Below are 27,468 nucleotides of genomic sequence, written 5' to 3'. Positions count from 1 at the left end.
AACTCCAGAAATATGTATTCCAGAAATGTTGATTTTCAGTATAACAAATTTTCTGATTTATATACTCAGAAATACTGGTGATAAATATTCTCAGTTCTGAATTCTCTTTTGGGGCATGAGATTGTTACATTATAGTCTCTAGGAAGCAAAAATGATAAAGAAAATGTGATATCACACATGATCTCAGAGTACTTCTACTTTAATTAAACAGTTCATAATTTAACATGTGTTCGTGCAGAAGTAGAAGTAGAACTAATGGTCAAGGAACTGGGTTGGGGGCTAGTGTGAGATAGCCAAACATTAAAAATATAAATAGGTCACCAGAAATCTAGATTATCAGATGTTACCATACACAGGTTAAATTGTCTCTCTACTGGACTAGTTCTACCCTCAAGGGCTCTATGTCTTAACTCCCTACTCTATTCTTGGGGAAGCAGGTGACCTAGTAACATCCAGTGATTATCTGACTCAGTTTGCTTGGGTGTGGGCAAGATATTCCCAATCTCTTGCCATTCACTCTATTATGGGTAAGAAAGACTCATTCTAATTTTCTCCTATCCTTATAAATCTAAGCCCACTGGAGAAAATCATGAGAGATACTAATTTTCACTCCATTTAGTCAATTCCAAATGCTATACTATTTGTGAGGTCCCCACTAGACTGTAAGCCCCTGGAGGGCAGTGGTGGCACCAAAGTCCCCACCGCTGGATGCATTCACTTAGTTACTGCCTGGTACCTGGTAGGTGCTCAGGAAAAAAAAAATAAGGAAAGACTTGCTCATAGAAAAAAAAATAGTGACTTCTCCAGTGAAATCTGCTTATAAAGTAGATCGGTTGCTATAAAGGCAGTGATCTTTATTTAAAAAAAAACCTTATACATTGCTTATAGGAATTATGTATAAGAACAGGGTTCACATTAGGATCTTTTGGAATTAACTGTTTAGTGACTATTTTCTAGATTTATCAAAATAATCATTTTTGTAGACTCACCAACATTTCTCCTTTGGTTTTTGTTTTCTTTTTCCTGGCTGCTCAGGGGAATGTTGAATTGTTCTTAAATACATTGCAACTCTATGACCTGTATAAGTGCAATAAATCAAAATCATTTGCTTCAGTAATTGAAGACTAAACTGAAAGACAATGTGGTAGATGTTAATGTTTCAATGCAAAGACTTATTTCAGATAAATTAAAGGGCAAACACTGCTTTTTAGAAAAGAAGCAAAAGTTATGGGCATTCCCATTGTTGTATTTACTATTCCACTTTCTGAATATATATCTGAGATAAAAGGAGAGTCAAAATGATAAATACAAAAGGCCTGTTTGATTGTAGCCTTGAAGCCTAAATAATGTCCCAAGGTGCTAGATTTTCCCCGTTGTAGCAGGATTTTCCTTTTCATAATTAACACTTAGCAGTTACCACCTTTCATTATATCCATTAAAATAATGAGAATTTAAAATTTACATAAGAGGCATCATTCTGTTGGGTTGGAGATGTTTAATACATCATTTCTACAGGATTCATTTAAAAGAATTTATATGAACATCATGTCTCTTTGCATTATATGAAACAAGAATATTAAGTTACCCTGTAGTTCATTTTCATAGTCTAAATTGGGTACTCACAGTTATTTACATTGGCATGTGAAAAATTAACAGTATGTTAAAACACTTAGTTATACCTGTGACTAAGGTGATAAGATTTCAGTTTTATTTGGGCACTCTAAAATGAAGTAATAACCACTTGGTTTATTTCAGTATATTTAAAAATTCTAAAGATACAGGATAAAACCACATTTGGAAAGTGAGTAGGGCACAGAACAGAAAAGGTGTTTAGGATAGCAATAAATGAGATCATTTATCTTTTCTCTATAGGGAAAAAGTGGAGTAGGACTGTAAATTTACCACCTTTCACTATTAGAAAAACAAAGTTCCTTTTTAGAGTACAGGCTAGTTTTCTGAATGGTAACACTTGCCGTTATTGATCCATGTGCAGGTGTTAAAATTCACTATTAAATACAGTCTACATATGGTAAAAGTCTAGTAATCCATATTTCTGATGCATGTTTACATTTTTGTGTTTGTTAATCCTATATCTACCTGTACCCCCAATTTCTTGACTTCTGTCTTTGCTTCAGCATAATCACCTTTTGAACTATAACTAATTAAAATAGAAATATTTTGAAATGATGCATGATTACTCATTTAACTTGTGAACTACCTTATGATAGAAGATGATGAGAGAATGTGTGTGGCTGATGCAGTCCTTCTTTAGCACAGTCAGTGAGTAACCCAGACAGATTTTCTTTTCCCTCAACTTCCCTTTCCACCACCACAACCTGCCACCAGAGCCTTTAGAGTAATCTGCTTGTCCTCAAAGCTAGAAAATGTTGGTCCTTGGAAGTTTTCAAAATTAATTTTGAAATTGATGTCAGGTGGGATTTATTTTGTGGTTAATTCAGATTATAGATCTTCTAGAATAAATGGAACTCTATCTCTAAGTATCATCTATTTCTTTGCTTTATGCCAGCATTTTAGTGCAGTTTTGAACAGTGAAAATACTATGATGATTTGTCCAAATGAAGTTACTACATGTTATCCTTAAAGTCCTTAACTTAAATTTATTAAAATGATTGTATACATGATGATGTAGTCATTATTAAACACACAAAAGTGTTCGTAATCAACCCCTAGTTTAACAGTTTGCAGCTTAACAGTGGGAAAAACAAACACTAGACAAAGCAGTATTACTAAGAATCAGCAAAAATTTACATATTAAGAACATACTTAGAAACGTATACCTAATGAAAGCCTCATAGTACCAAGTGTCCTTTGCTCTGCCTCCTAGCCTAACAGATCTTTGTTTTTAGTATTTTAGATAATGTCCAGAAAGTGGCCATATTTTGAAATATATGAATGTAACTTTAAATTAATGTCTTTATCTTAAATTCACTTTCTATTTTAACTGTTCATCTGTTATTTGGGGGTTATCTGTCATAACTTTCCAAACAAATTGCTCAGGATGATAGGGATTATTTAGGGAATAGTTAGGAAACTATTACAGTCAAGCCTTACATTTTAGGCAAGATAACTTGCCAAAATTAACTGTATCAACAAAATGAGAAAAGTAGGATGACTTTGGACTGGAATTTTAGGACATATAAAGTGTAATTGATTTCAGATTATTTCACTGAATATGCAGAGAACAGAGGAAAGACTAAATAGGAGTTAATAGTTTACATTTCCATTATTATACAACAGATAACTTAAAAGAATCTAGTTAAGATTTCAAAAGTGAATGAAAACTAAATATGCATTCCTATTTTATTTCTCTATTTTTTATTACCACATAGTGATGAAACAAAATATTTTGATAGAATCTAGAAAGCAAAGATAGAATTTAAAAAGAAACTGAAAGCTTTTGCAATGAATGTGAGAACTGCCTGGCTATGGCGAAGTACTTCTTATTCACATAAAAGGAGGGAGGTGATATTTATATACAGTTTCAAGTACAGTGGACCCTCAGGTTACGACTGGCCTGACATATGAACAACTTGGGTTACAACCAGAATTTTAGTTTTAACTTATGACAAAAGTCTTGAATTATGATCCAAATACTGGCTGCTTTTGCTTCCAGATGGTCTCAGATACAGATTTAACCCTTAAAGAGTTCTGGAAGGAACATCACAACGTCCTTTCCTGTGTGGGGCTAATTGAGAAATCCTGGGCCAGTGTCTCTCTAATGACACTGAGATCTGCTTGTATATGGGAGAGAGACTTTGAAGGCTGTATGAAGGAGCCTGAGCCCTCAATTGACCAACCTGTGTTACAACCAGCCCTCGAGAGAACTGAGTTTGCAAGTCAAGGGTCCACTGTACTTTAGACTTTTGCTGTCATTGTGAGGCACTGGTGGTCATATTAAATTCTATTAGTTTTTAACACTGCTTCTATTACAAGTCAACTGCTTAAGTGAAAAGACTAGTGCTTAAGTTGCAAACTGTACTGCTACTACTAAGAGTCATGGTGGATGAGAAAACAGAAATATCTCAGTGTACCAGAAGTTCCCAAAGTGAGTTCTGAGGAAACAGGAATTCCTTGGAATGTTACTAGGTGTTACTCAAAAATTTCTATGGTCGGGCCGGGGATTTAGCTCAGTGGTGTCACACTTGCCTCGCAAGCGCAAGGTCCAGTGTTCGATCCCCAGTATCAAAAAAAAAAAAAATTTCTATGGTCAAATTAATTTGGAAAACACTGAGGTAACAAATTATGTGTTGTGTTTCCCCTCCTCTGAAGGACATTTGAATAGAGATTTCAGTGAGATTCTATACACTTTATAAGAGAGTATGTTTCCAAAAATCTCTGACCCTGAAACCCTTTTGTGGAAGAGCATGTTTGGAATACACTTTGGGGAACAAGGATTCTATTGCTTCTGCAGTATATAGGTGACTAGTTCAAAAGTCTAGATAATGATTCATTCAGATGCAATTAAACAGGCCCCAGCAAAGTATATATCCTGTCATTTTTCCAGGGCTGGGTCAGGAATGCTGGCGTGACATGCTAAGGCAATTTGGGGTAGACTAGTAAGGGAAGATCAGTCTAATGATAATCAAAAGTAGGAAAAATTTTCTGAAATTATTGAAAAATTGAATTTTATATAAATGATGCATTCCTACACATTCACATATACAATGAAATGTTGCCCTTTTTGATTGTAAATTTCCTATTGACACAGCTGCCAACAATTTGGGGAGAAAAAAAAAATCAGGAAAACAGAGGTATGCCTAGCAAAGGAAAAAATGGTCACTCCCTTAGTAAATTCTTCATGCATTTCCAGATATCCTAGTGATCCAAACCAATAGTGTAATCTGTTTCCCAGAATCACTTCAGAGAGGACTGAAATGATGAGGCCATCACTGCCATGCAATCTTGTCAACTGTGCAAAATGTCAAAATCATTACACTTGCATGAAATAAGGTGTGTTTTAAATCATAGTGCTTGTACATGCTCCTCTACTATAACAATCTCTGTGTAATACTCTTGACATATACAAGATTCAAGAGGCCAACACCTTCAATCCACAGCAAAGGACCAAATGTAGCCACTGGTTTCTAATAATGAATACCTACGCATACAGACATGTATTAGAACAAAGACTCAGTTAATTGTCTCATACGTTAATTGTCTCTTAAGTTGGTCACATTAAAAAAATGCAGGTCTTCAGATCTAGCTTTGGAACTTTCTATATAAGTACAGTTTATTCCTATTATTAAAGAACTGCAACTACAGTGAATTAAAAAAAATTCCCCTTGGACCCCCTCCCTACCCCATCCCTATCCTATTTCAAGAGTACATATTGCCAGTGGAGCAGCAGCAGACCAGTGCATTACAGGGATCTGGGCATGGTATCTTGCTGGACTTGTAAGCATATAGTCCCAGCTTCCTTTCTAAAAGACTAAAACCATCCCAAAATTTGGCACCATGGAGACTATTGGCAATTTGAACTCAGACTAGCTAGTGAGTCCGGGCAGCCTCAAGTGACAATTCCAAAGCTTTGGCAGTGCTGTTTAGGAAAGCTTCACATGCAAATGTCTGAAATCAACTTCTCTATCTCCTAGATTCAACCTTCATGAGCCTCTAGAGAAGGGGAGCAGCCAGTGTCCCATAGGAGAGCCCAGGAGTGTGTATGAAGACTCCAACAGCTGGAAAAGGGCTAGGGAGAGATTGCTCCAGAATACTGGGAAGGGAACAAAGTACTCTGATTTGTCATGTGACTGTTCATCAAACTGCTAATATTTGGCCTAGAACCTCTATCATTAAAAAGTGTACAAGCCATATTAGAGACAAAAGTGTAAGATATACACTCTATTTGGTTAAAATCACAAATAAATTAATTTTACAAAGTAAAACTTAGAGGATGCCTTATGGACCTTAATTAGAAAATTATGTAACGTGTACTCAGCACTATGTTTAGAAATTTTGCTTGGCAAATAAACAATGATTTCCTAATTTGGTAGCTTTTTTTTTTGGTCAACCTCACCAAAACATAGCTATTTTTATTTTAGACAATAAAAGTGATTATGAAATTAAAACACATTTTTCTTTTATTATTATGCTTTTTTGTGTAAGCAGAAATAAAAAAGGAAAGTTGACTGTGGACAGTAAAATACTGGACATTCAGTTAGAAGGTGGGCAGTGGTGCAGAATGTCCTAAATCTCCAACAAACACAGCCACCTGGCCTGACTGCAGCCACCATTATTAATCACAACTGGCATTTGTGTCCCACAGTTCCCTTCCCATCCTCACGTGGAATATATACATCCAAATGTTCAGTGTCTCTCGAGGCAAATCCTTAAATCTAAAACATTCCATGGCTAAAAAATCAATAACCAAGATTCTAACTCTAACATTGGAAAATACAGTATACAAAAGTAAGCAAATCTCTTAGGAAACCATTATTAATTCTCATTGCCATCAAAGAGAGCTAAGTTCTTGAAAGAATCAAGACAGATTGCAGTCCTCAGCAGCACAACTTAAACCTGCTCCTGAGTCCTCTCCTGGAAACTGCTTCAGGAAGGCTCTACAGCTGAAAAAGACAGAGGGTATGGGATTGTGGGAGAAGGTGGCCAGTGTATAGGCTTTCCAGAGGGTATAAGGACAAATGTCCACTCAGTAAGAACAAAACCATACCATGAGTAGGGATACAACAAAAATCTTGTTTGGCCGTTTGAGCTGCCTCAGGCAAAAAGATAACCCAGAATTTTCTATAAATTAATGTATAAAATACTGAGGCTGGAAAAAATATAATTTTGGTGGCAGGTAAGGAAGGGCAGCAAGCAAGCCAGGCTCTAGAATAGCCCACTTAGCAATATGGGATCTTGCTTGAATTCCCAGCTAGCTTTGCTGCCACTATACTTAGGTTCCTCCCTACTGGCCCCCCTTCAGACTATGTAGGGTAGTTTGCATTTGCCTGGAGAAGGCTACTCTGTGTGGGCAGAGATTCCATACCAAATATGAAAGGCCACTGCCTCTCTACTGGTGAGAATCATGTCCCAGTAGTTCACCACCAAATTCCAAACTGTAGTGGATGGGAACAATATTGGTTTCAAGAAACACACGTGCAGTTGTATGGGGCTGCTTCTTTCAAACTGCTTGAAAGACATTTGAAAGCTACTAAGCTAGGGAAGGGGAAGCTGCACAAAAACTGGCAACTGGTGCTCACTTCAGGGTAGTAGTCTCACCAGCTCATTCCTTTCTCTCCCAGGGGAAACTCCACTTTCCAAGGGGCACTGTGAAACATTCACTCCTGTTTTCATCTGCCCTTAAAGATGGAAGGCATTATGACACTGTGATCTGCTGTTTTCATTTCCCTTAATATGGTTTCTTGGTAAGACAAGATGGAAAAACGTGGTTTCTGGTAGTGAAGTTAATAGCTGCCTATTACATACAGTAAAGTGTAAGCACAAGGTGAAGTCATGCAGAAACACACAAAGGTGGTACAGAGTCTATTTAACTAGAAAGGTAGTGAGGGGGAAGGATTATTTCTGCTGTGCAGGCAACTGCCACTGAACTCTCATCTTTCCTGCTTCCCTCAGTCTCCTGGAATAGCCCACAGTAATAAAGTATTCCACATCTGCTTCTGGTGGCTGCTGAGCAGAACATGGGATCAGGAGGATAAAGCATTCTAGCACGTCTCTGCCCCTCAGTAGAGGGTGTTGCTACATCAGCTCCTGACTCACAAGTGACACAGTACCTGGTCTCCTGCAAAAGAGGTCTGCCCTGTCCATCACTGCAGAGAGGACATGGGGGCTGATGCCTGGAGAACCTGTAATGAACCTTAAGAATCTTAAAAAGGAGAATCTATAGCACATCTGCCGTTCTCCTCATATATGGATCTATAACTACCTATTCATATATTTTGGACATGGATGAAAGATCTGGGAAAACACAAAGAAACCATTTTCCAGACTCTCAACTACATTGGCCAGGGGTTATCCTCTGTTCATCACTGAATATAGACCTAAAACCACCAGGGAGGGAGATTCTGTGTCTGGGATGGATGATCCTAATTACAATTCCCACACCTTTTACTACATTGAAAAGAGACAAGTGTGTCAAAAGTCTTTTAGTCTAAGGCAGCTGAGACCCCTGAAGGGTTCACTGCTCTTCTGTTTTGCTGCTATTCCTGAACTTCACCACCATGACTGTAATGTTATCAGGGCAGCCTCTGTAAAATGACTGCAAAACTATGCTCTTGGCCCCAAAGTGAGGTTCATCCAACCGCTCCTTGATAAATCGAACTGCTTCTTCATTGCTGAAAGCATCCCACAGGCCATCTGATGCCAAAATCATGAACTCAGGTTGGAGCTTGTCCAGGTCAAAGGTCAGGATATCTGGGTCTGGGATGACCACGTTGAGATTTTTCAGTGGATAATCCCCCAGGGATCGAGACATGGCCAGGATTCCCTGGACCCTCCATGAGCCATTGAAACTGATGAAACCACCTGGAAAGACAGAATGACCCCATTAGCTTACCCAGCTGATATCTCCCTACCCAGTACAGTCTTGGTGTACGTATAGAAGGCTGAACTACTCCATGTAAGGCAGGCCACAGGCACTCCCCTTCACCACTGTCACTGCCAGGACCAAGCAGCATCCTGCTGCATGGCTTGGGATTTGATACCCTTGCAGCAGATGCTCATGCCTTCATTCCTGGTGCCACTGAAGCCTTCAAAAATATATCTTTAAGAACATTAAGGGCAAAGTATACATGAGGGATAGGGCATCAGTTTAACAATGCCATGGTATCTCGGCAATTGACAGCAGAGAGCACTAGGGTAAGAATTGGAGGAGGGTGCCAAGGAATGCTCAAAGACAGGGAACAGGCACCAGAGACATCACTGGAATTACCACTTAGCCTGAGTTTACCCTTTGATGTGCCTAAATAGATCTCCTAACAGACCCCCAAGTAGGATTGGGATTAAGGGAAAATTACATTTTAGTACACTCATTAAAAGCTCAGGTCACATTGCCTCATTTTATTTCTGGCTCTGTGTGACTTTGAATGAGATATTTTCTCTCTGATCCTTGGTCTTTCTAGCTGCAACATGGGGATAGTATCTACTCCACTGTGCTGTTATGAGAAATAAAGGAGTTATTCCTATAAATCGCATAACACAGTGCATTGAACAAAATATGCACTCAATATTGTTATCCATTATTTTTTAAAGGAGCTGGAATTTTGTTCATTCATATATTCATCTGATACTTATTAAATACCTTCTCTATGGAAGGCAATTTGCAGGGTATAAAGTTATACAAGATACAAATCTTTCTCTAGAAAGTAGACAGGAGAGGTAAGCTGCGTACATTGAATGCTATAAGTACAAGGTGCTGTTCTTTTAGTGGAGACTAGTATTTGCTAAATGCTATGGCAGAACGGGGAATGGATGAATGACTTCTGGGTGTGATGATCAGAAGGAAGAACATTAAAGAAGGAAGGAACAAAATTAAAGCTGGTCTTTGAGTAATCGGTAGGATATCTGTGGGCAGGAACATAAAACATTCTAGCAAGTGTAGTCTAGTGGGCAGCAGCCTGAGCTCTGGAATAAAACTTCTGGTTTTGATTTTGGTCTCACTTCTCATTAGCTGTGGGTCCTTATACACACAGGCTTCTCTGAGGTTCCAAATTGTTGGCTGTAACATGAGGATAACATTATCATCCTCATAAGATAGTTAAAGAGAAAATGTATGTAAAGCATTAGGCTTGGCTCCTGGCACAGAGTGAGAACAAATGAATGACAGCTGATATTGATGCTGTTATTGGAAACAGCATAAGGAGTGGAGACAGCAAGAGCAATATGTATAGTATTTGGTTGGAGCTTATTGTCATGCTAGGCAGGAGTGAGAAGTCCTGACACAAAGGCTGGGATCAGAGAAATAAACACAAAGATAGTAAAACTAACCATTGTTCCTTAATCCTGCCTATAAAATACGCCCTTGACCAAATTACATAAAAGAACAAAGCACACCAATGAACTTCCTTGAAGATGGCATCCAAATTTGTTTCTAGAAAGAATTACTATATGGTGCGTCAGAGGGTAGTGGGTATGACACAGAAAAGGGAGAGAGGATAAAATGGCAGTGACCCTTCAAAAGAGTATGCTGGATGAGATGATGACATTTCCAGGTGTATCATGTACACATTCCTGCCTGTGCTATGCAAGACTGAGCTACCTGTATCTTAAATCCAGGCTCACAGCAGACTCTTATGGACACTGTCAGTGCTTTCATAAAAAGGAACTCAGTCAGAGTATTTCATTCATACTGTCTGGAGCTTATCAAAGCTTGATAGATGCTGTGAAATAATTGTTCCATCTCATCAACAGCAAACCTGACCAAAGCTTTCATTCAAAATTATTCTGCATCTTAAGCAGTCACTGAAGCAAGAGATTGTAATAAAATCCAATACTTTTGGACTTAATAGTACAGCTTCCTACTGTGAAAAGTCAAGCGTTCATTAGATTCACTTCATTTGCTCATTGGTAGGAAGCTGACCTGCAGAGTTTGAGAGTGAATCTGCAGATTAATACAGACACAGGGGCCCATGCTGGTCAGAGACTAGTATGCAAGACCATGGCACTCGCTTCCCTCTGGCAGCTGGTCTGTTGCTGGGCATGTCATGAGATTGTCAGTCTCGAGGATGAAGAAATTCTCTTCCACAGATATTAAGGAATCTCCCAAATCTAACTCTGAAATATAATAATGAACTGATACTCCTTCTCGAGTCTCTGGTCATGCATCATCTTATTGAAGCCTACACAGACCACTCAACTTAAAACTGCAACTCCTGATACGTCCCATCTCCTCACTGCTTTGTGTCACTCCACAGCAGTTATCACCTTATAATATACTATCTTATTTACTTTTACTTATTTTTTTGTTAATGTCTATTCCATCCCTATGCCAATATCAGAATGCAAATTTCATGAGAATGCCTGTTATAGTGGCAACGCCTGTAATCCTAGCACTCGGGAGGCTGAAGCAGGAAGATCATTGAGAGTTTGAGGGGAGCCTGGACTACACAGTAAGTTCAAGGCCAGCCTCAACTACATAGTGAGAACCTATCTCAAAAAACAACAATAACAAAAATTCATGAGAGGTTTTTTGGGGGAAGGGGCATGTTGAATGATGAATGAATAAGGGCCTGCTGCACCTTGCTATGAAATATTTACTTATACCAGTCACTGAGATAAGTGCTAGAGGTGTGGAAATGGTCAAGACCAAATCCTTGCCTTCAATGAGCTCACAGTCAGGAAGACAAGACAGGTAAGAAAGCCGAGTATGTGCACATACTATGGCAAGTGACCCAAAAGTCCACATAGGCTGCTGGGAAAGACAGAAGGAACACCCATCCAGATAGGGAGATTGTACCCTGGCATGACATGAGAGGCTCCCAAAAGGACACCCTGAAGCTGAATTCTACGGGACAAGAAATTGTCATCCACTAAACAGTGGGAAAGGCACTTGCAAAGGCACAGAGGTATCAAATAAGGTGCACAGAGGTATCAAATAAGGTTCACATGGAAAGTGACTAGTAGTCTGACATGGCTGGAGGGAAGGAGGGTATGGCAAGAGGTCAAAATGGGCAGGAAGCAGGGACCCAAAGATCTTATTAGCTGCTAAACTGGAAAAGGACTCCTTTGGCCTTTGGAATCTTTGGCCATGAAAAGGGGAAAATTCAGTGGCTACTGATTTGATAGGCAAATGTTACAAAGCCATGTCACAGCTACCTCAGTAGCAGCCTCTGTAACTGAACATTTTATATGCTAGGAGCTTTGCAAACAATTGCCTTGTCTACCAAACAAGATGACAGATGGTCATTGGAGGTGGTCATAAACTCACCAGCTCTCTTTATCCTCTTTCTTTCCTTCAGTTGGTAAGGCTTGTGATCATGAGATAAGGGAATGGCATTTCCGTCTTTGTCACACAGGACCCCTCGTGAGTCACCTACATTGGCCACAGTGAGGTCTTTATCTGACAGTAGAGCAATCAAACACGTTGTACCTGAAAAATAGAAGAGAGAGGCAGTGTAGGAGGTCACCAATACACCAAGGTTCAGTTGCTCCTCTTGGTTTTTCTTGTCATTAAAACTGCTCCTGCTGAGAGAATTTTACTTGAGCTACTCTGGAAATATTACTGTTCACTTTAACAACATTGATCAAATCAGACAGTCAATTGTCTTAAGCATGTTAGAGTGTCACTGAAATTGGTTAGGATAAAATTATCATTTTCCTAAATCACTTTGTTTCTGCTACTCTTAATTTTAAAGCATCATGTTTAAAAGGATTAGAAGTGAATCAGAATCAGTTTGAAGCCCCAGACAACTGGTAATATTTTCAGCTCCTCATTGGTGCTGAGTTTCTAAGAAGTCTCAGTTGGAAGTGTACGTGTTGGGGGTGGTGCTGGATCCCTAGGAGATGGCACTGGAAAAGCCAGGAAATGGCAGATTCCCTCCGCCATATCCTGTGGTACCATGACTGAGCTGCCAGTGTCAGGGAAAGCTGAGTCTGCTTATACTTTCTGACAGCAAAGACTGGTGGCCAGAAACAGGTCAGCTCCAGACGTGATGGGGCAGGCTATGATGCAGAAGCAGAAAAACCTAAGGTGATGACAGAGATGAGGTCTAAGTAGCCAGAAGGTGGGAGGTGGAATGGTCAGTCAGAGAGAGAGAAAGACTGACCATCCGCTTGCCTGGAGCCCACACAAGACACAAGAAACAAGTGCTCCTCAATCCTTTTTGAAATGAGAAGAGATAAAAGCAAGTAGAGTTAAACAGTTTGGTCTACTTGGAGCTCTCCTTTCTCATGCATGGCATGTCACTGTCAATAAGGAAATATCTGCTGAAATGCACAACTTACTCATCTCTTGCCTCAAACTGGTAGCTCCTTTACTTGTTAAAATTATTCATTGACTAGTTGTCATTAACGTTTCCCTTCTCCTTAAGAAGGCCATATTCCATAACAAGAATGTAAACTGAATCTAAATAGCTTTTCAGTTTTCATAAAACAACAAAAAGACTAAATTCTCAAACCAAAGTAAAGAATATATATATAAAGACTGATATCACGAGCAGGGAGAACAGTTTGAATAATTAACAAATCAGTTATTACAGTTCTGTTTGAAAGCCTATTCTTAAGCCTATTTAACTGAAAATTTTCAGTTAGATTGATAAGAAATGGAAATACATGAAATGTTGGTTAATTCAGGATTTCTAAAATAAAAAGCCTTGCAAAAATGAGGGGGCAGGGGGAGACTGACTCTAATCTCAGGGTTATTGAAGAAAATTTTTTACTTCTTTTTAAAAAAGAAGTTATAAGAATGAAATTGTAGCTAAGCAAGGTTGCACATTCCTGCAATCCCAGCTACTTGGGAGGCTGAGGCAGGAGGATAGTAAATCTTATGCTAGCTTAGGCAATTTTAGCAAGACCTTGTGAGGAGGGAGCTCAGTATGAGGGTCAATTCCTAGTACAGTGGGTAACAAACAAACAAAAAAAACCAGAATTAAAATGTAAAGACAAGCACAATTCAAACAACTAGAAACTATTCTTAGTGTTTGAAATTGGCTGCACTTTGGTCTACAACCATCCTTACTTACTTTGTTCTCAAGCATCTGAGGTATGGAGATGAACAAGACCGGATAAACTTGTCTAATGCAATGTGAGAATAAATTCTCCAAATAAGGCATTTTCTTGGAGTTTGAAAGGTGAAAGATGTTAGGTATTTCAGAGCCCCCACAGAGCAAGCCCACTTCTCTCCTTTCCCCTTGCCCTACTCCGACCACAGGGAATAGGGAACTTCTGCATAACTATGGCTTGACCTCCCTTTGTTAGTGACTCCCTGCCTAGTTAAGGTCTTTCTGCCCCACCGGTTTCAGGGTCAGATGTTCCAGTAAGATAGGGGCTTCCCGAAAGTGGTGACTCCATCCCCCTTTGAGCAAAACCTGTTGCTACATACCCCAGCCCCAATCACCCACCCCCACCAATGGACTAGTGCTCTTCCATCTGCAAGATCCCTATATAAGCCTCCAGCTCAGCCCGTACAGTTTCTGATCTCCATTCTTTGAGTCAGCCTGGTAGGCTGCAGACTACTGCCCCAATAAAGCTTGCTTGAACGTCCGTGTGTCACCCCCTTCGGCGACCCTTTCAAAAGAGATACATTGCTTTATGAGATGTTACATGATTTGTGGGCATGGTATCAATCCTGGGGCCATTTCTCTGGGTAGGGCCCTTCTCTCTCTATATTCTCTGGGTGAGCATGCCCCTGTCTTTGGCTTCTGTACCATTTAGGCATATGTCTCTAGCCTGGATGACACTCCTAAGGGCCACACCAGCTGTGTAATAGGCATTTCCTCCTGCCCCTACTTCAGGGGACCAGGGAAAGGCTTTGGGGCCCCACCTGGCTGAAGTAGGGTCCCTTCCCCACCCCTACTTAGGCCAGGGCAGCTTTGCATCCTACTGTACCACACTTGCATGCATTATGTGGTTTTTTTCCCCTCTCAAAGGGAGGAAGAGGAATAATTACCGCAGCTAGAAAAATGTTTAATCTTGTGATTGAGAATCACTGAAGGGTTTTAAGCAAGATAGTAACGTGAGAAGTGTTTTGAAAGATCATTCTGGTAGTAATGTAGAAGATAGACAAACTAGAAGCAATAAGAACAGAAAGGATTAATGAGGATCTGAGTTAATGTACTAAACACAGGGAGAGAAAGTAGTGGACAGATTTTTAAGCCCCGAATGGTAGGTCACAATGAATGAGAGGAATGAGGGAAAAGGGGAAAGTTTAGTGTAATACCTTTGTAAGTAGATGGGAAAAACTGGGTGCTCTTTGGATAAGGATTCAAGAGGATGTCTACCAGGGGCTTCTGGGAAAGGCTTTCTCTTTCACTAAGAGAGACAGAGCTAAAGAAAAAAAATGATTGTTTATTTTATGGGATGTTACATGACTTGTGGGTAATACTGGCCCATGTGTTTCCCCAAACTGCAGCAGCCATCTTGGAACAACTAAGGGATATGCTCAGAGTCAAAGCAAGGTGCAAGGGATGGCAGAACACAGAGGATCAGAGGCTGAGGCTCTGAGGACAACAGGCAGTGCCTGAGCCAGCCTGGAACCACCCTGTTCCTGTTCTGGAGACAATAAATATCTTTTCTGTTAGGGATATTTTAAAGTCAGATTTATTGTTGTTGCTCCTGAAATAGCCTAATTGATTCAGGGGGTATACAGTCCTATATAGGAGGCTTACTGATAAGAGCTTTAGTGTGACATTTCTGCTGTTTGATAGACCTAAAATTTATGACCTGCTTTTGTTAAGAACACAAATTCCATTGTTTCTATGGGGGAATTAAAATCCATTTCACGATGCAGATTTCAGTAATATACTGTACTGCCTAGGAGTAGCTTTACCCATTACTTTTGATAGGAATGTGGGCACTACAAAATTTTTCTTATCTAAAAAATGAGAAGCAAGGTTTTAGTGTTAGTGGGAGTGGTGGGGCTTATGGCAAACTGGAGGGGAAGCAGCTCCTCAGCAATAAAAATGGGAATACAGGCCCAGTGTGAGCAGTTTTCAAGGGAAATTTTCAAAATGAAGCCATTTTCATATAAACTCCTGATTTTTACACTGTAGCAACTTTCATTTTAAAAAATAGTGCAAGCCAAACAGAAGGTAACTGTGGGTCAAATTGGGGCTGGCAGAGCTGTCTAAAAGTGATTCTTCAAGATACACCTGTGAATTACAGAAGTGATGACAGTAAGTCTGGCCATACAAGTTATAAAGTATATTCTTACTCATTCAATTTTCAAAACTCATCAGACCAGGAAGAATTATCACACCCATCCTATAAATCCATATGTTGGGTGAAGGGATCGCAAGTATTTAAGGTCACACGGTAGTCACATGACATGGAGGGGTGAGGGGACAATAGTGAGCTGTGGTTTACAGCTGAGGCAGATGTTTGCATCACACCATGGCTGCTTAGCTGCCAAATGATTGCACATAACTCGTAATTTCATTTACATGTCTTGTTTATGATCCTTTGACCTATTACACTGAAAGTCCTTTGAAGGGCCAGAACAATTGATATTCATTGCTGGATTCATATAATAGTGCCTTGTACAATATATAAACACACTAGATGAGGGGCTAAGGATTGGAGAGGGGGTGGGGGTTGCTTTTCAGTTTACACCTTGATATTGTACACACTCTAATTATATAAATACATATGCTTTTATTTTCAAAAACATTGACAGAGTTTTCTAGATGAGAAGATTTGGAACCTTTATGTTTGCTTCTTTATACTTTTCTGTATTAAGATAAATTTTCTTTTTACTGATCTAGGACTCAAACCCAGAGCTTTGCACATGCCAGGAAAGTGCCTTACCATGGAGCTACACTCCCAGCCCAAGATGAATTTTATTTACCATTTAAAAATCACAATTTATTTATAATGCTTCAAGAAAATATTCACTCCATAAAGAATACATAAAATATAAAACAAAAAAGAATGGACAATTTTGGCTACAGAGAATAAGTTGGTACAGACAGAAAAAGGCCCAGAGGAATAGCAGTTATAATGATGACAGGAGCACTTTCAACAGTTCAAGCTCAGATTCAGATTCAACCATCAGTGACTATCATCAGTGTCTTGGTGACAGGCAAGCAAGCCTTGGCTGCCTTTTGGCACTTCTAGCACCTCCTTGCCATATCTCTAAGTGGTTCCCCCTAATTCTTCTCAGAAGGGATGCTCTGCCCTAGGTGTCAATCAAGACCCACTATCTTACTTCTTTGCATACACTCCACCATCTCTGTCCTTTCTTTAGGCACACAACCGTAATTTAAAAATCAAAGTCATGAGAATCCTTATTTTATAAAAGTTTTCCTTACCACAACAGTTTTGTAAGTGAATGATATCACTTTGTTGTTGTTGTTGGGGATGAAGGTAAGAAGCTAGATAGAGTGGAGAAAGCTGCATGGAATCACCACACTTTGTAAGCCTTGCTTAAAAGTGCATTTGGACACTCACCCACACAGTACCAGATTCCTCATGCTAGTAGAGATTCCATTTTGAGACATTAAGTCTCTTGTATGAGAAAAAGGAAAATATGTACTTTTCTTTTATAGGAAAGAAAGAAATTCAAGAGAGTGGAGAAGGGGTGGCAAGGGGCAAGGAAGAGGAAGAGAAATAGGGAGAAAGGGAAAGATGCAGGTGTACAAGCACAGTGCACGCACACACACACACACAAACACACATACACATACTTCAAGGATTTCAGTGAAGATGCTACAACAGTCAAAGGGCCATACATTATACACTGCATAGGAGAATCAACACATTTATAGGATCAGGAAGAATAAAATAGGTTTATCTTGTAAAGAGCTGACAATGAATGTTAGCTCAATAACACAATTTCAGGGCCTAGATGCATCAAGGCCTGAAAAATGACAGAAATTATACTGGTGTGCAACATATTAGAGAAAACAGGTGAAACCAGTCACTAATGAAAGTGTCACATGGGAATGATAAGATCATTGTCAGCAGAAGATTCTAGCCCAACGCACAGCAAACACTGATCCGTTCTGTCCTGAAACACAGATTAAGCACCAGGTGGCTCTCAGATAAGACTCTTTAGTTTGCCACCCTGATCTGCATAATCTTACTGTCTACCAAAGGTCAATCTGCTTAGAGCTTTTCATCAGTCTGTCTTCTAATAATTAATGCCGTGGCACAGACTTGTCAGGGACGATATCTGGTCTGGAAAATGAAACACTAACATCTGATCTTTCCTTCTTCACTCCTTGCCTCTCTTGTTTATTCCTTAGTCCTTGCAAACCCTGCCTGGAACTCTCCTGGAGGCAAGCCTTCTTCAAGGCAGGCTAATGTGTGTGGCTAAGTCAAAGACAATCACTTGACATATTAGTCTATCACTGGGTAGTAAATTAACCACAAATACCTCCACTGTAAAAAGATTGACATTAAAGTTTTGAAAGTTATTTTTACATTAAGAGAGGCTTGATGGAAATAGATTGGAAGAACTATCCAGGTGGAAGGACACGTATAGCTCAAGTGGTGAGAGCTGGCAGATACTGAACATTCACTATGTGTCAAACTATACACTCAGTTCTTGGATACATGGTTCCTTTAATCCTCCTAACAGCCTATAAACACTATATTATTCTCATTTTCCAGGTGATGAAACTGAGATTAAGTGATGGTCACACAGCTAGTTGAGAGGCAGAACTCACCCAGTCTGTTGCCAGAGTGTTGTTTTCAATCTTCAGACAGCCACTGCTAATCTGTATTTAATGTTTTGTGCAAAGCAGAAAAATCGATCTCTCTCTTCAGACACTTTACTACCAACTCCACAAAATAGTCATAGTACATATCCAAATTGACAATGACCATAGTATAAATGGTGCCCCCTACATCTGTGTAGCCCAAACATGCACAACAATATGGGCAATACTGCCTGTTGGCTGTATCCTGCCCTCACTAACCCCAGGAAGAAAAATGCCACACAATAGGGTTAGTCGATGAGAAATTTTAGCAGAATGGATTATTAGAGGGATCCATTTCACACAGAGACTGTTAGCAGCCATAATACTCAGATGAAACATTGATAACACATCTGAGGCCAAAGGATATATTACTAAGAACACATTAAGGCCTTCTGCTACCAAGGCCTGAGGTACTAGGATGCCAAACTATCATTGTGTTGTTCCACAAAACAGTGATGAGACACACTCATATCAACCGAAAGGCTTGAGTATTCTGACCTACACATGAACAGAAGGTCCCCCAAGTGGTACATCCCTGGACCTTCCTTTGTAACCAAAGTTGCCACTGCTTCCCTTCCCCCCAGACTAAAGAGCAGAGTAGCAAGAACATTTGGTAAGAAACAGGCTATTACAAATGAGAATTTTCTTTTCTGCCTGAGATTTTTGCAAAAGCAAAAATATCACCTATTGAGTTTGACACTGGCTGAATGTGAGGCAGTCAGCTTGATGAGAAATTCTGTTATTTTAAATTCTAGTGCTAAGTAGTTTAATTCTAGGTTTATGTATACTTCTATTCTTTCCCAGCAAACACAGTCATCAATAAGATGACTAGAATAAATAAGAACTAGTATATGAAAGCCAGAAAGATCTTTTCCACAAATGAGGTCTGCCACACTCAATGTGAAAGAAAAAAAATCTCAGTGGAGGAAGGAGTCAGAATTCAAGCCTCCAGAATCTGCTGGAGTATTCATTTAATTTTTACACTTCACCAGAGTTAAAGTACATACAGAATCACCAATTCTCATGAACATTATTTTGAATCTGAAATGTTCTTCAACTTCACATTTCAATGTTTATTTCACATTTGGTTGAAGCCCATAGGCACTGGTCCATTCTTTTCAAGGAGTTCCATAACTTTTCAAGTATGGACTTGTTAAAGAGAGCTGTTTCCTATTAAACTCATTGCATAGACTACAAAGTCTTAGAAAGTCACACAGGTCCTCTTGTTGCAGAAGCCTTCATATTACCCTAAACATGAATATCTGGAGGTACAAGCAAGCAGAAAAGCTTCTGTAGTACTCATTAACATACTTCTCATAACTATTGCTGGCATTTACTTCAGATTATACTATGCTATTGAAATTAATTTATAATTACATAGTCACAGCCTGAACTCCAAGTCTGGTATCTTTTAATGGTAAATACAATTAATTACATGGTTGCTTTGATTCTTCCTACATGGGCCAGAGAAGCACTGGCTATATTTTTTCACATCTTCATGTTATCTGAAGACTCTTCACTGCAATGTCTCACTTCTCTTTAGCAAATAAAAAGTACTATCTTCGCTTCTTTATGAATGCTGGGGGGGGGGGGCGTGTAACAAGGACATTCCAGAATTGAGTTTTATTAAAAAGGGCATTGGTCTTCCTAACAAAAGGAAATGAGAAAATCAGGGAGAGAACAGGGAGAAAAACACTGAAAACAAGAGGCACAGCATGACTCATCTGGTTCTTCAAAGAAAAATACTCTTTCATTGACCGTTTTTTCCTCTTAGCATGGAATCAGCCCTCTTCCATACAGTTTCATTTAAAAACAAACCTAGACTCTGAGATTAAGTTACCCTTACTTAAATGAATGTACAGCTATAATTCTATTTACATTATATATGTGTTGGTAGGATTATATTTAGAGAGATAAATTGAAGCTTTTATTCCTTTACATTTATACTTCCTCCTCTATTTAGTCTGAAGCACTCATTGTCCCAGGAAAGATGAAATTGCTAGGGTATAAACACAGAAAAAGAAATAGTTATCCTTAGCTTTGGAGTTTCAAGGAGACTGTGTAAAGTCACAAAGAGAAAATATTCTCAAGAGAAAAATTTATTTGAGTATTCATCACAGTTCTGGATTATTTAGTCCAGAGGCATATGAAGATGAAACAAATGTCAAGTTTTCCTGCCAATGGTCTTTCTGACCAGTTAGGCTGGCCAGGCAAGAAGAGTGGTAGACAGGGGGAGACAGAGGAGAGACAAAGAGAACAACAAAAGGGAATCTTGGATGTGTGGATTTCCAGAATCATATGGAACTCAAAGCACAAAAGACTTAGATATTGCTTCTTAGACCACAGCCCAAGAAATCATAAAGCTGCTCTAGTGTGGAAAGGCAATGGGTAAATAAGAAGCTAGCTTGGACAGTCCATATAGAAGCAGGAAGAACTCCCAGAAAGCTAGTGGGCTCCCCCTGAATGAGGAATAACAGCTCTTGGGAGCTTCACAGTTGGAATGTGTGGGTCTTTCAACCACATGTGGTGCAGACCTGGGTCATACCAATGGCTACCAGAACAATAACAACATCCTGACACATCACCTCTGGGGAAAGAGGCAACAAAATAAGAACTCATTTTGGTAATAATTATACAAAGAACCTAGCAAAATCATGAGATTATGGAATATATCTTGAAGTGAATGGAATAAAATTTCAGCATCAAATCCAGTATAAACTGAAAAGCTAAGTTATGTTCAGTTCTAAAGAGATAAATCAAATTACATTTCTACATACATATGTCTATGTTGTTAACTGCATAACATGTAATGTGTATGTCTACTGTATATTACATATCTTAATTTTTTGGCCTAGAAATTATGAAAAGCAATTTTTAAAATGCTATAACCATTACTAACATTGTTAGATAACCAAATGTGACTTCCCTGGCCACTGAGTTAGTTAGCACAGACTCATTATTGAAGAATTCCAGCTGGAAGGCAAAACAGTTTCCAAAGCAGAGTGTGCCTTTGTGAAGTATGCCTTTGGCAGGTTATGTAGTCAACATAAATTATTTTCCAGATGGTCTTTTCCATCCAAACAGAAAAGAGACATTTACATCACAATTTAAAGGAAAAAAACAAAGATTGCACAATTATGTACATTTAAGATAAGTAAACCCCAATCAGGTTTAGGCCAATTTAATCCAATAATTATTAATTATCTAAGTTGTTTTAGGATCAGTGGACTACAAAAGTGACTGAAAGCTATGTCTCCAGGAAGGCTGCTGCACTAAGACTGATAAACTCCTGAACTAAATTCCATCTGACCTACCTGAACACAGACCAAAAAGTGATATTATAACGTTGAGTCCATAACTGAGAAAACACAACTGTATTACTTCATGAAAATGGCCCTCTCTGTTTTCTTTAACACCTCTTTCTCCTATGTGTAATAACAATATAGGACTGGATATGTGTGCATACACTGACTAAACAGTTGTGTTATGTGTCCCCTCATTCAGTGCTTACTACGTACAAAGACCAGACTTGGTGCTGGGGCAGTAAAGATCAATACAGTCCTTAGCTCCACGGTGCTTACTACGTAATGCCAAAATAATACCAGACAGACACTTGGAGCACAGTGTAGTAAATGCTGTGACAGTGCTATGAAAGTCTATGTGTACAGTGGGGTAATGACAGAAAGGGGAACTTGGCTCAGTGTGAAGGGAGCCCGTGGGTGGTGGGAGAACTGCTGGGAAAGCAGTGGGAGACAAGTGAGACTTTAATTCTCTTGAAAGAGCAACAGAGTTCACATAGCCTAATATGGCTCTTGGCACAAAGAACGAAGTAAAGAAAGAATCTGTAGAAAAATAATGCATGAGTGAAGCAGCTTTTTAAAGGGAATTTCTTTGTATTTCATTTTCAAACAAAGAATAGAACATATACTTGTTTGTACACTTTGTCCCAATAATGCAATTCTTTTTTTTTATTTGTTATTTTTTTTTTTGGTAACGGGGATTAAACTCAGGTCCTTGCACCTGCACAGCAGGCAGTGAAACCACTGAGCTAAATCTCCAGCCCCATTTTGCCAATTCTTGAAAAAAAATTTTTTTGGAGCAGGGGACCAAACCCAAGACTTCATGCTTCTTAACTAAACACTCTCACTGCTGAGTTATATCTTTAACCTCTTGAATTTATCCTGAGGAAATAATCACAGATGTAAGCAGAATTTTATATACAGTGGTACATCAGTTTACAAACTTATTTTCTTTTATGATTTTGGGGAAGATGGCTGCATTTGTGTTTGTCACCCAGTGTGGAGTTTGTGAATGGAAGCAAAGTTCTGCTGAGTACTTTTGTTTGTGAATGGAATTGTTTGCAAACAGAAGCATTCCCGCACCAAGGTATTACTGTATAAGGATGGACCACACGGGATTCAAAATAGGAAAGCAATGAAAACAGCTAAAATGAGTAGATACAGGATGATAAAATACATTATACAATATCCAAATAACAAAGCATTATAAGGACAAGACAGTGCTTCTGAAAAACATAGATTGTCATGAGAAAGTGCTCATGATATATTAAGTGACAAATGAAACACAAAGTATATAAAAATTTTAAAACTATATTAACATTTTACTAACAAGAATTATATAAAAATTACTCTAATTGCATTTACTTAAATATTTATGTGTATAAATATAGTACAAGGGAATAAAAATATTGGTCATTGAAGTTGATTTAAACTTTTGAAAATATTTTTTCCAAATATTTCCAAATGGTCTACATGTTATTCATTTACAGAAATGACTTCACTTTTACCATGCTTTTTACTTTCATGTTCCTTGGGGTTTAGATTCACCCCGTCCCCCCTTCCTACTGACAGCCTCTTACTGTCAGGCTCAATGACTGGACTGGAATTTTTATTTGTTGGTCAGTTCTCAGTAGACTAACCTGTCATGTCAGTGACTTAAGGCTATAGCTATGCAAATGAGATAATGGTAAAACTTCCAGTCTATTTATTTTCCAGTTTGGCCAATGCAGTTTCAGGGAAAGAAGCAGGACATACTAGGCTCCAGAATGGGGAGGCTTAGAAGGGTCTGGTTCGCTGGAAACACTCTTCTGTGATACGCCCACACCACGTGGATAGGGCTGCTGTCCAGGAAGGGACAGAGGATGGCCATGGATGGCAAGGGGAAAGTGGCAGAGGATGGAATAGGCTAATCGTGAAAGATGCGCTACATAGGGAGCCACGGCCAGGGAAAGCCAGTTCTAAAGGCAGTAGGTGCTATGGATCTCATATTATAGGAGATCAGTCTCATGGGAGAAGAGGGCAGAGGTGACTGGGAGGGAGAGTTATAGGATGCTAGGATCTCCAGCCTGATGTCATGGAACAATGGAAAATGATATTAACTAAATAGCTATAACAGGGAAAACACTCCACTTATTGCTCAAACATATGTACCTGATCTCATTTAGTTTTACAAAATTCTGCAAGGTACATATGATAATAATCCCATTCTAAAGCTAGGAAAGAAGAAGCTCACTAATGTCATGCAGCTTTTGAGCAGAAGAGCTGGAGTTTGAATCCACACCCAAAGTCTGACACCTAAAATCAAGCTTTTAAAAATTTCTGCCGTGTACAGAACTTTATTAGGAGTGTAGAGAAGAGGCAGTAAGGTTTGGTAGCAAAAAGTTTTGTTTAAAGTTTTTAAAAGTTTATATCTCATTCCACTATAAAGTAATAAAGAATAATATATAAACTAAATGTTCAAAGAAATCTTTCTAGGGTAATATACAAATGCTATATAAAATATTTTAAAAATTGTTTTTGAGTTGGGTGTGGGGTGCACATTTGTAATCTCAGCCTCTCTGGGAGGCTGAGGCAGGAGAATCCCAAGTTTGAACCTAGCCTGGACAATCTGGCAAGACCCTGTCTCAAAATAAAAAAACAAAAAGGGATTGAGGATGTAGCTTGGTAGGAAGGCAATCGGTTCAATGTTCAGTACTGAAAAAAAAAAGTTTTTGAATTCATAGCTGAGTTGGAAGATAAGTAGGTGACTTCTTTGGAGGCAGAGACAATACAAGAATATAAAGCCCAAGGGGTGAGGGAGAGGTGCTAGTTAGTTTGAAAACACACCAACAGACACATATCTCCCAGGTCCATGAGACTGTCCTTGCAGGAGGGGTTCTTGGGATGTTTAGAATGCAATGTTACTAGTGCATTGGAGAGAGGATTGCAGAATCTTCAGAGTTTCCAAAGTCATATCAAATAATTCTTCCTATGCCCCTGAGTAACATAAGTGATTTTCATTTATCAAATGAGGCAACAAGCTCACAGATTAAGAAATCAGGTTTGGGGCTGATTTTAGCTGCTCACTCTGGGCATCTCCCCAGACATACAGTATGTTCCAGACTGCTACATTGAGCCTCTGCTAAACAATATGCAAGGGTTTCTATTTTCCAAGTGTGGAGAGAAAGCCTTTGCAGTTACAGTCCCAACAGTTAACACAGATTCTTACAGCTACATGAATATGGACCATATGAACACAACTGATAAAGGAGCTAGCCAGGTCAGTTGAGAACAGGGAGGGCCTATAATTACACATGGAGGACTGTTCTAAGTAGTCTGAATCCCCTAATGACCTCAACCGCTTCACATGTAGAATGCAGGAGGCATCTTTTGAACTGAAAAGTAAGAGTGCTTCACGGAGTACAACGTTCATTTATCTAAACCCTGTTTCAGTATACCTAGAAAGCTCCCTTTCTGGTTGACAGCTGAGAAATGCTTCTCACAGCTCCACTGCCCTTCTGGATCCACTCTATGTTGAAATGGTTTCTGAAGGTAGGTTTTTTTGTGTGTGTGTTTTTTAAAACTTGCTAACAGTCTATTTTCCAAGCAAATGTAGTCAACATCTGACTGGAATAACAAAATAATATTTTTAACCATTAAGCATGATTTATATAATTGAATTTTGCTTAGATAAAATATGTCTATCTATTTTGCTTTTTAAATTCCTTGAATAAGCAAAATGTCTTGGGGCACTTCCCTTACACTGCATTGGTTCAGGCCCAGAGACAGCACAAAATTGCTAGGCAGGAGAGAATATGGGGAGGGAGGGCCCTGGGCCCTTCTTCATGTGGTTTCTGGAGTTGGTCTGGCCTTACAGAGCTCCTGAAGGAGTTAAAAGCCCCAGGGTGGGATTGTCCCTGATTTGCTGGGCTTCTATAGCTTTAAGTGCAGCAAGATTCTTGCTAAGCTTATGAATGATGTTTATATGGCCTCTGTACTCATCTGCTTGCTAGCCTGGAGGCTGAAGTTATTCATTCATTTAGCAGGCATTTAAAGGAGCACTTTCAACTATGCCAGGCAATCTGGCATGTTCTGGGGACTCAGAAGCAAAAGATGCAGTCCTTAGGTGAAGAAGAAACAGTTCAATTGGGGTGGGGGTAGATTAACAATAATTCTACTATGGTTTAAGTAGATAGAGGCAAGCACAGAAACAAGCCAGCAGTGGCATGAGGAGTTATTTGAGCTGAGTTTTGATTGATGATAGGGGTTAGCCAGACAAAGTGGGTGAGGAAGAAGCCTTGGGTCGTGTGTATACATAAGTATGTTATATAGATTTGTGGTGGGTAGTGGAAAGATGAACAAATAAATGAATGAGGAGATTATGTTTTCTCTTCAATTGTTGGGGAAGATTTTTATAATTTTTTACAACAATGATGACTAGGACATCTAACAACATGAATCCAAGTATGTGTCAAATCTCAATATGGAAATAACTGACATTAAGAAATGTCAAAGCTCTTAAACATTACTGAGTTGCAATATTAATGGAGATATACACACCATTTAAGAAAACTGTTTAGAAAGAATACATGAAAAAGAAGCAAACTTTCAGTCTGACTTTTGAATGTTCATAAATCATCCATATGGGATTTTCTGTGATTACTTAATTAACAGTGAAGAGTTTGACCATATGCTATAGTGCCCAATTACAGTACTGTAGAGAGTAAATTACCATACTCAATTTTCTTATTCTATTTTCAATTCACAAGTTTAACCTTAAGGAGAGTAGGGAAATATGTTGCTCTTACTTGCTTGAAAATTTAAACTAATATCCAATGGAAAATTCCCAGTTGAAAGGATATTAAATTAAGAATGCATGTTTCATCAGTCCTGTGAACAATGGCTGAATGACATCCAGCTGAGAAGCTTTATGAAAGGTGATGAAGTATCTTAGCACTACTTAAGAATTAAATCTCCAAAGCTATAATTTAGAAATAATTATCAAACTATGTGTCATTCTTAAATTTTAATAAAAAATGCTGGAGTCACTTCTTGAAAGAAATATATCAATGCAAAGAGGAAAGTAAAGAGTTATCTAGACATGAAAGAATGTATTTTACTAAGCACTAACAATTGGTCAGCTAGTACTTTTCAAACTATGACCATGAACTGTGGCCTTAGAGAAGCACACAAATGAACAAACACATCTCACACAAAACTTGACAGATTTATATCCAGTTTCCAAAGGGGAAAAATGTTCCCTGAGATCCAGGATCATCTTGAGAAGACAGCTTTGAAATATTCAAGGGTTGCAGAAGTCAGACTACAGCGTTTATATTGGAGAAATTTATCTAATGCAGACTCCAACTTGACCAGCAGGTTCATTCAATGCTTTCTACCTAAATTTGTCAAATGGCAGAAGTTATTTTTCATAATTTAAAATATGATAAGGTATGAATTTGATGAAATTCTAAGAGAAATGGAAACATGGAAGTTCTAGTTCTAGAACACCTCCAGATGAAAAAAAATGGCTCCTTCTTGCTGCTTCCCCATTCACTCATCCTACTTTCTGACAGGGAAGAGCACTAAGAACCTAGATTCTTTTTTCATAAGAAGAGTCTTTACTTTCTTCAGAGAAAAAAACCACTGAAGAAAATGAAATTTTCATATGATTTTCAAACTAATTACTAGGAAGGGAGATTAAACTGTATATATATATATATATATATATATATCAAGGATATGTGCTGACAATGAAGAACGAAAATGATGTCAGGATGGAATCACTTTGCCTTTCTGAAAGAAAAAGAAAACTCTTATTTCACTTGTTATATACAATCTAATAAGCAGTCCTCTACTGT

The 27,468-nt window shown here is 38.8% G+C and overlaps 2 protein-coding genes across 9 annotated transcripts in view; one reads left to right on the top strand and one right to left on the bottom strand.

The window, feature by feature from the left end:
• B3galnt1 (beta-1,3-N-acetylgalactosaminyltransferase 1 (Globoside blood group)) overlaps nt 1–5,793 on the top strand; it is a 151,371-nt gene extending 145,578 nt beyond the window's left edge. For all 5 annotated transcript variants that reach the window (XR_015441129.1, XR_015441128.1, XR_015441130.1 and 2 more), the window contains one exon: nt 5,613–5,793. The gene's annotated coding sequence lies outside the window, so the exon portion shown is untranslated. The remainder of the gene's footprint in view (nt 1–5,612) is intronic.
• The window catches only part of Ppm1l (protein phosphatase, Mg2+/Mn2+ dependent 1L), a 351,730-nt gene continuing 326,860 nt past the window's right edge, over nt 2,599–27,468 (bottom strand). For all 4 annotated transcript variants that reach the window (XM_004834537.4, XM_087186954.1, XM_021253747.2 and 1 more), the window contains 2 exons: nt 11,900–12,061; nt 2,599–8,499 (listed from right to left, as the gene is read on the bottom strand). In XM_004834537.4, coding sequence (XP_004834594.1) covers nt 8,153–8,499; nt 11,900–12,061 — 509 coding nt within the window. In that variant the 3' untranslated portion in view covers nt 2,599–8,152. The remainder of the gene's footprint in view (nt 8,500–11,899; nt 12,062–27,468) is intronic.

Source organism: Heterocephalus glaber, unplaced genomic scaffold, assembly GCF_053883595.1.
Source record: "Heterocephalus glaber isolate CG9 unplaced genomic scaffold, H.glaber_assembly_v1.0 deba00001504, whole genome shotgun sequence".
In the NCBI taxonomy this organism is placed as follows: Eukaryota; Metazoa; Chordata; class Mammalia; order Rodentia; family Bathyergidae; genus Heterocephalus; species Heterocephalus glaber.
The sequence above is the reverse complement of the archived record's forward strand: the minus strand, read 5'-3'. Positions and strand labels throughout refer to the sequence as shown.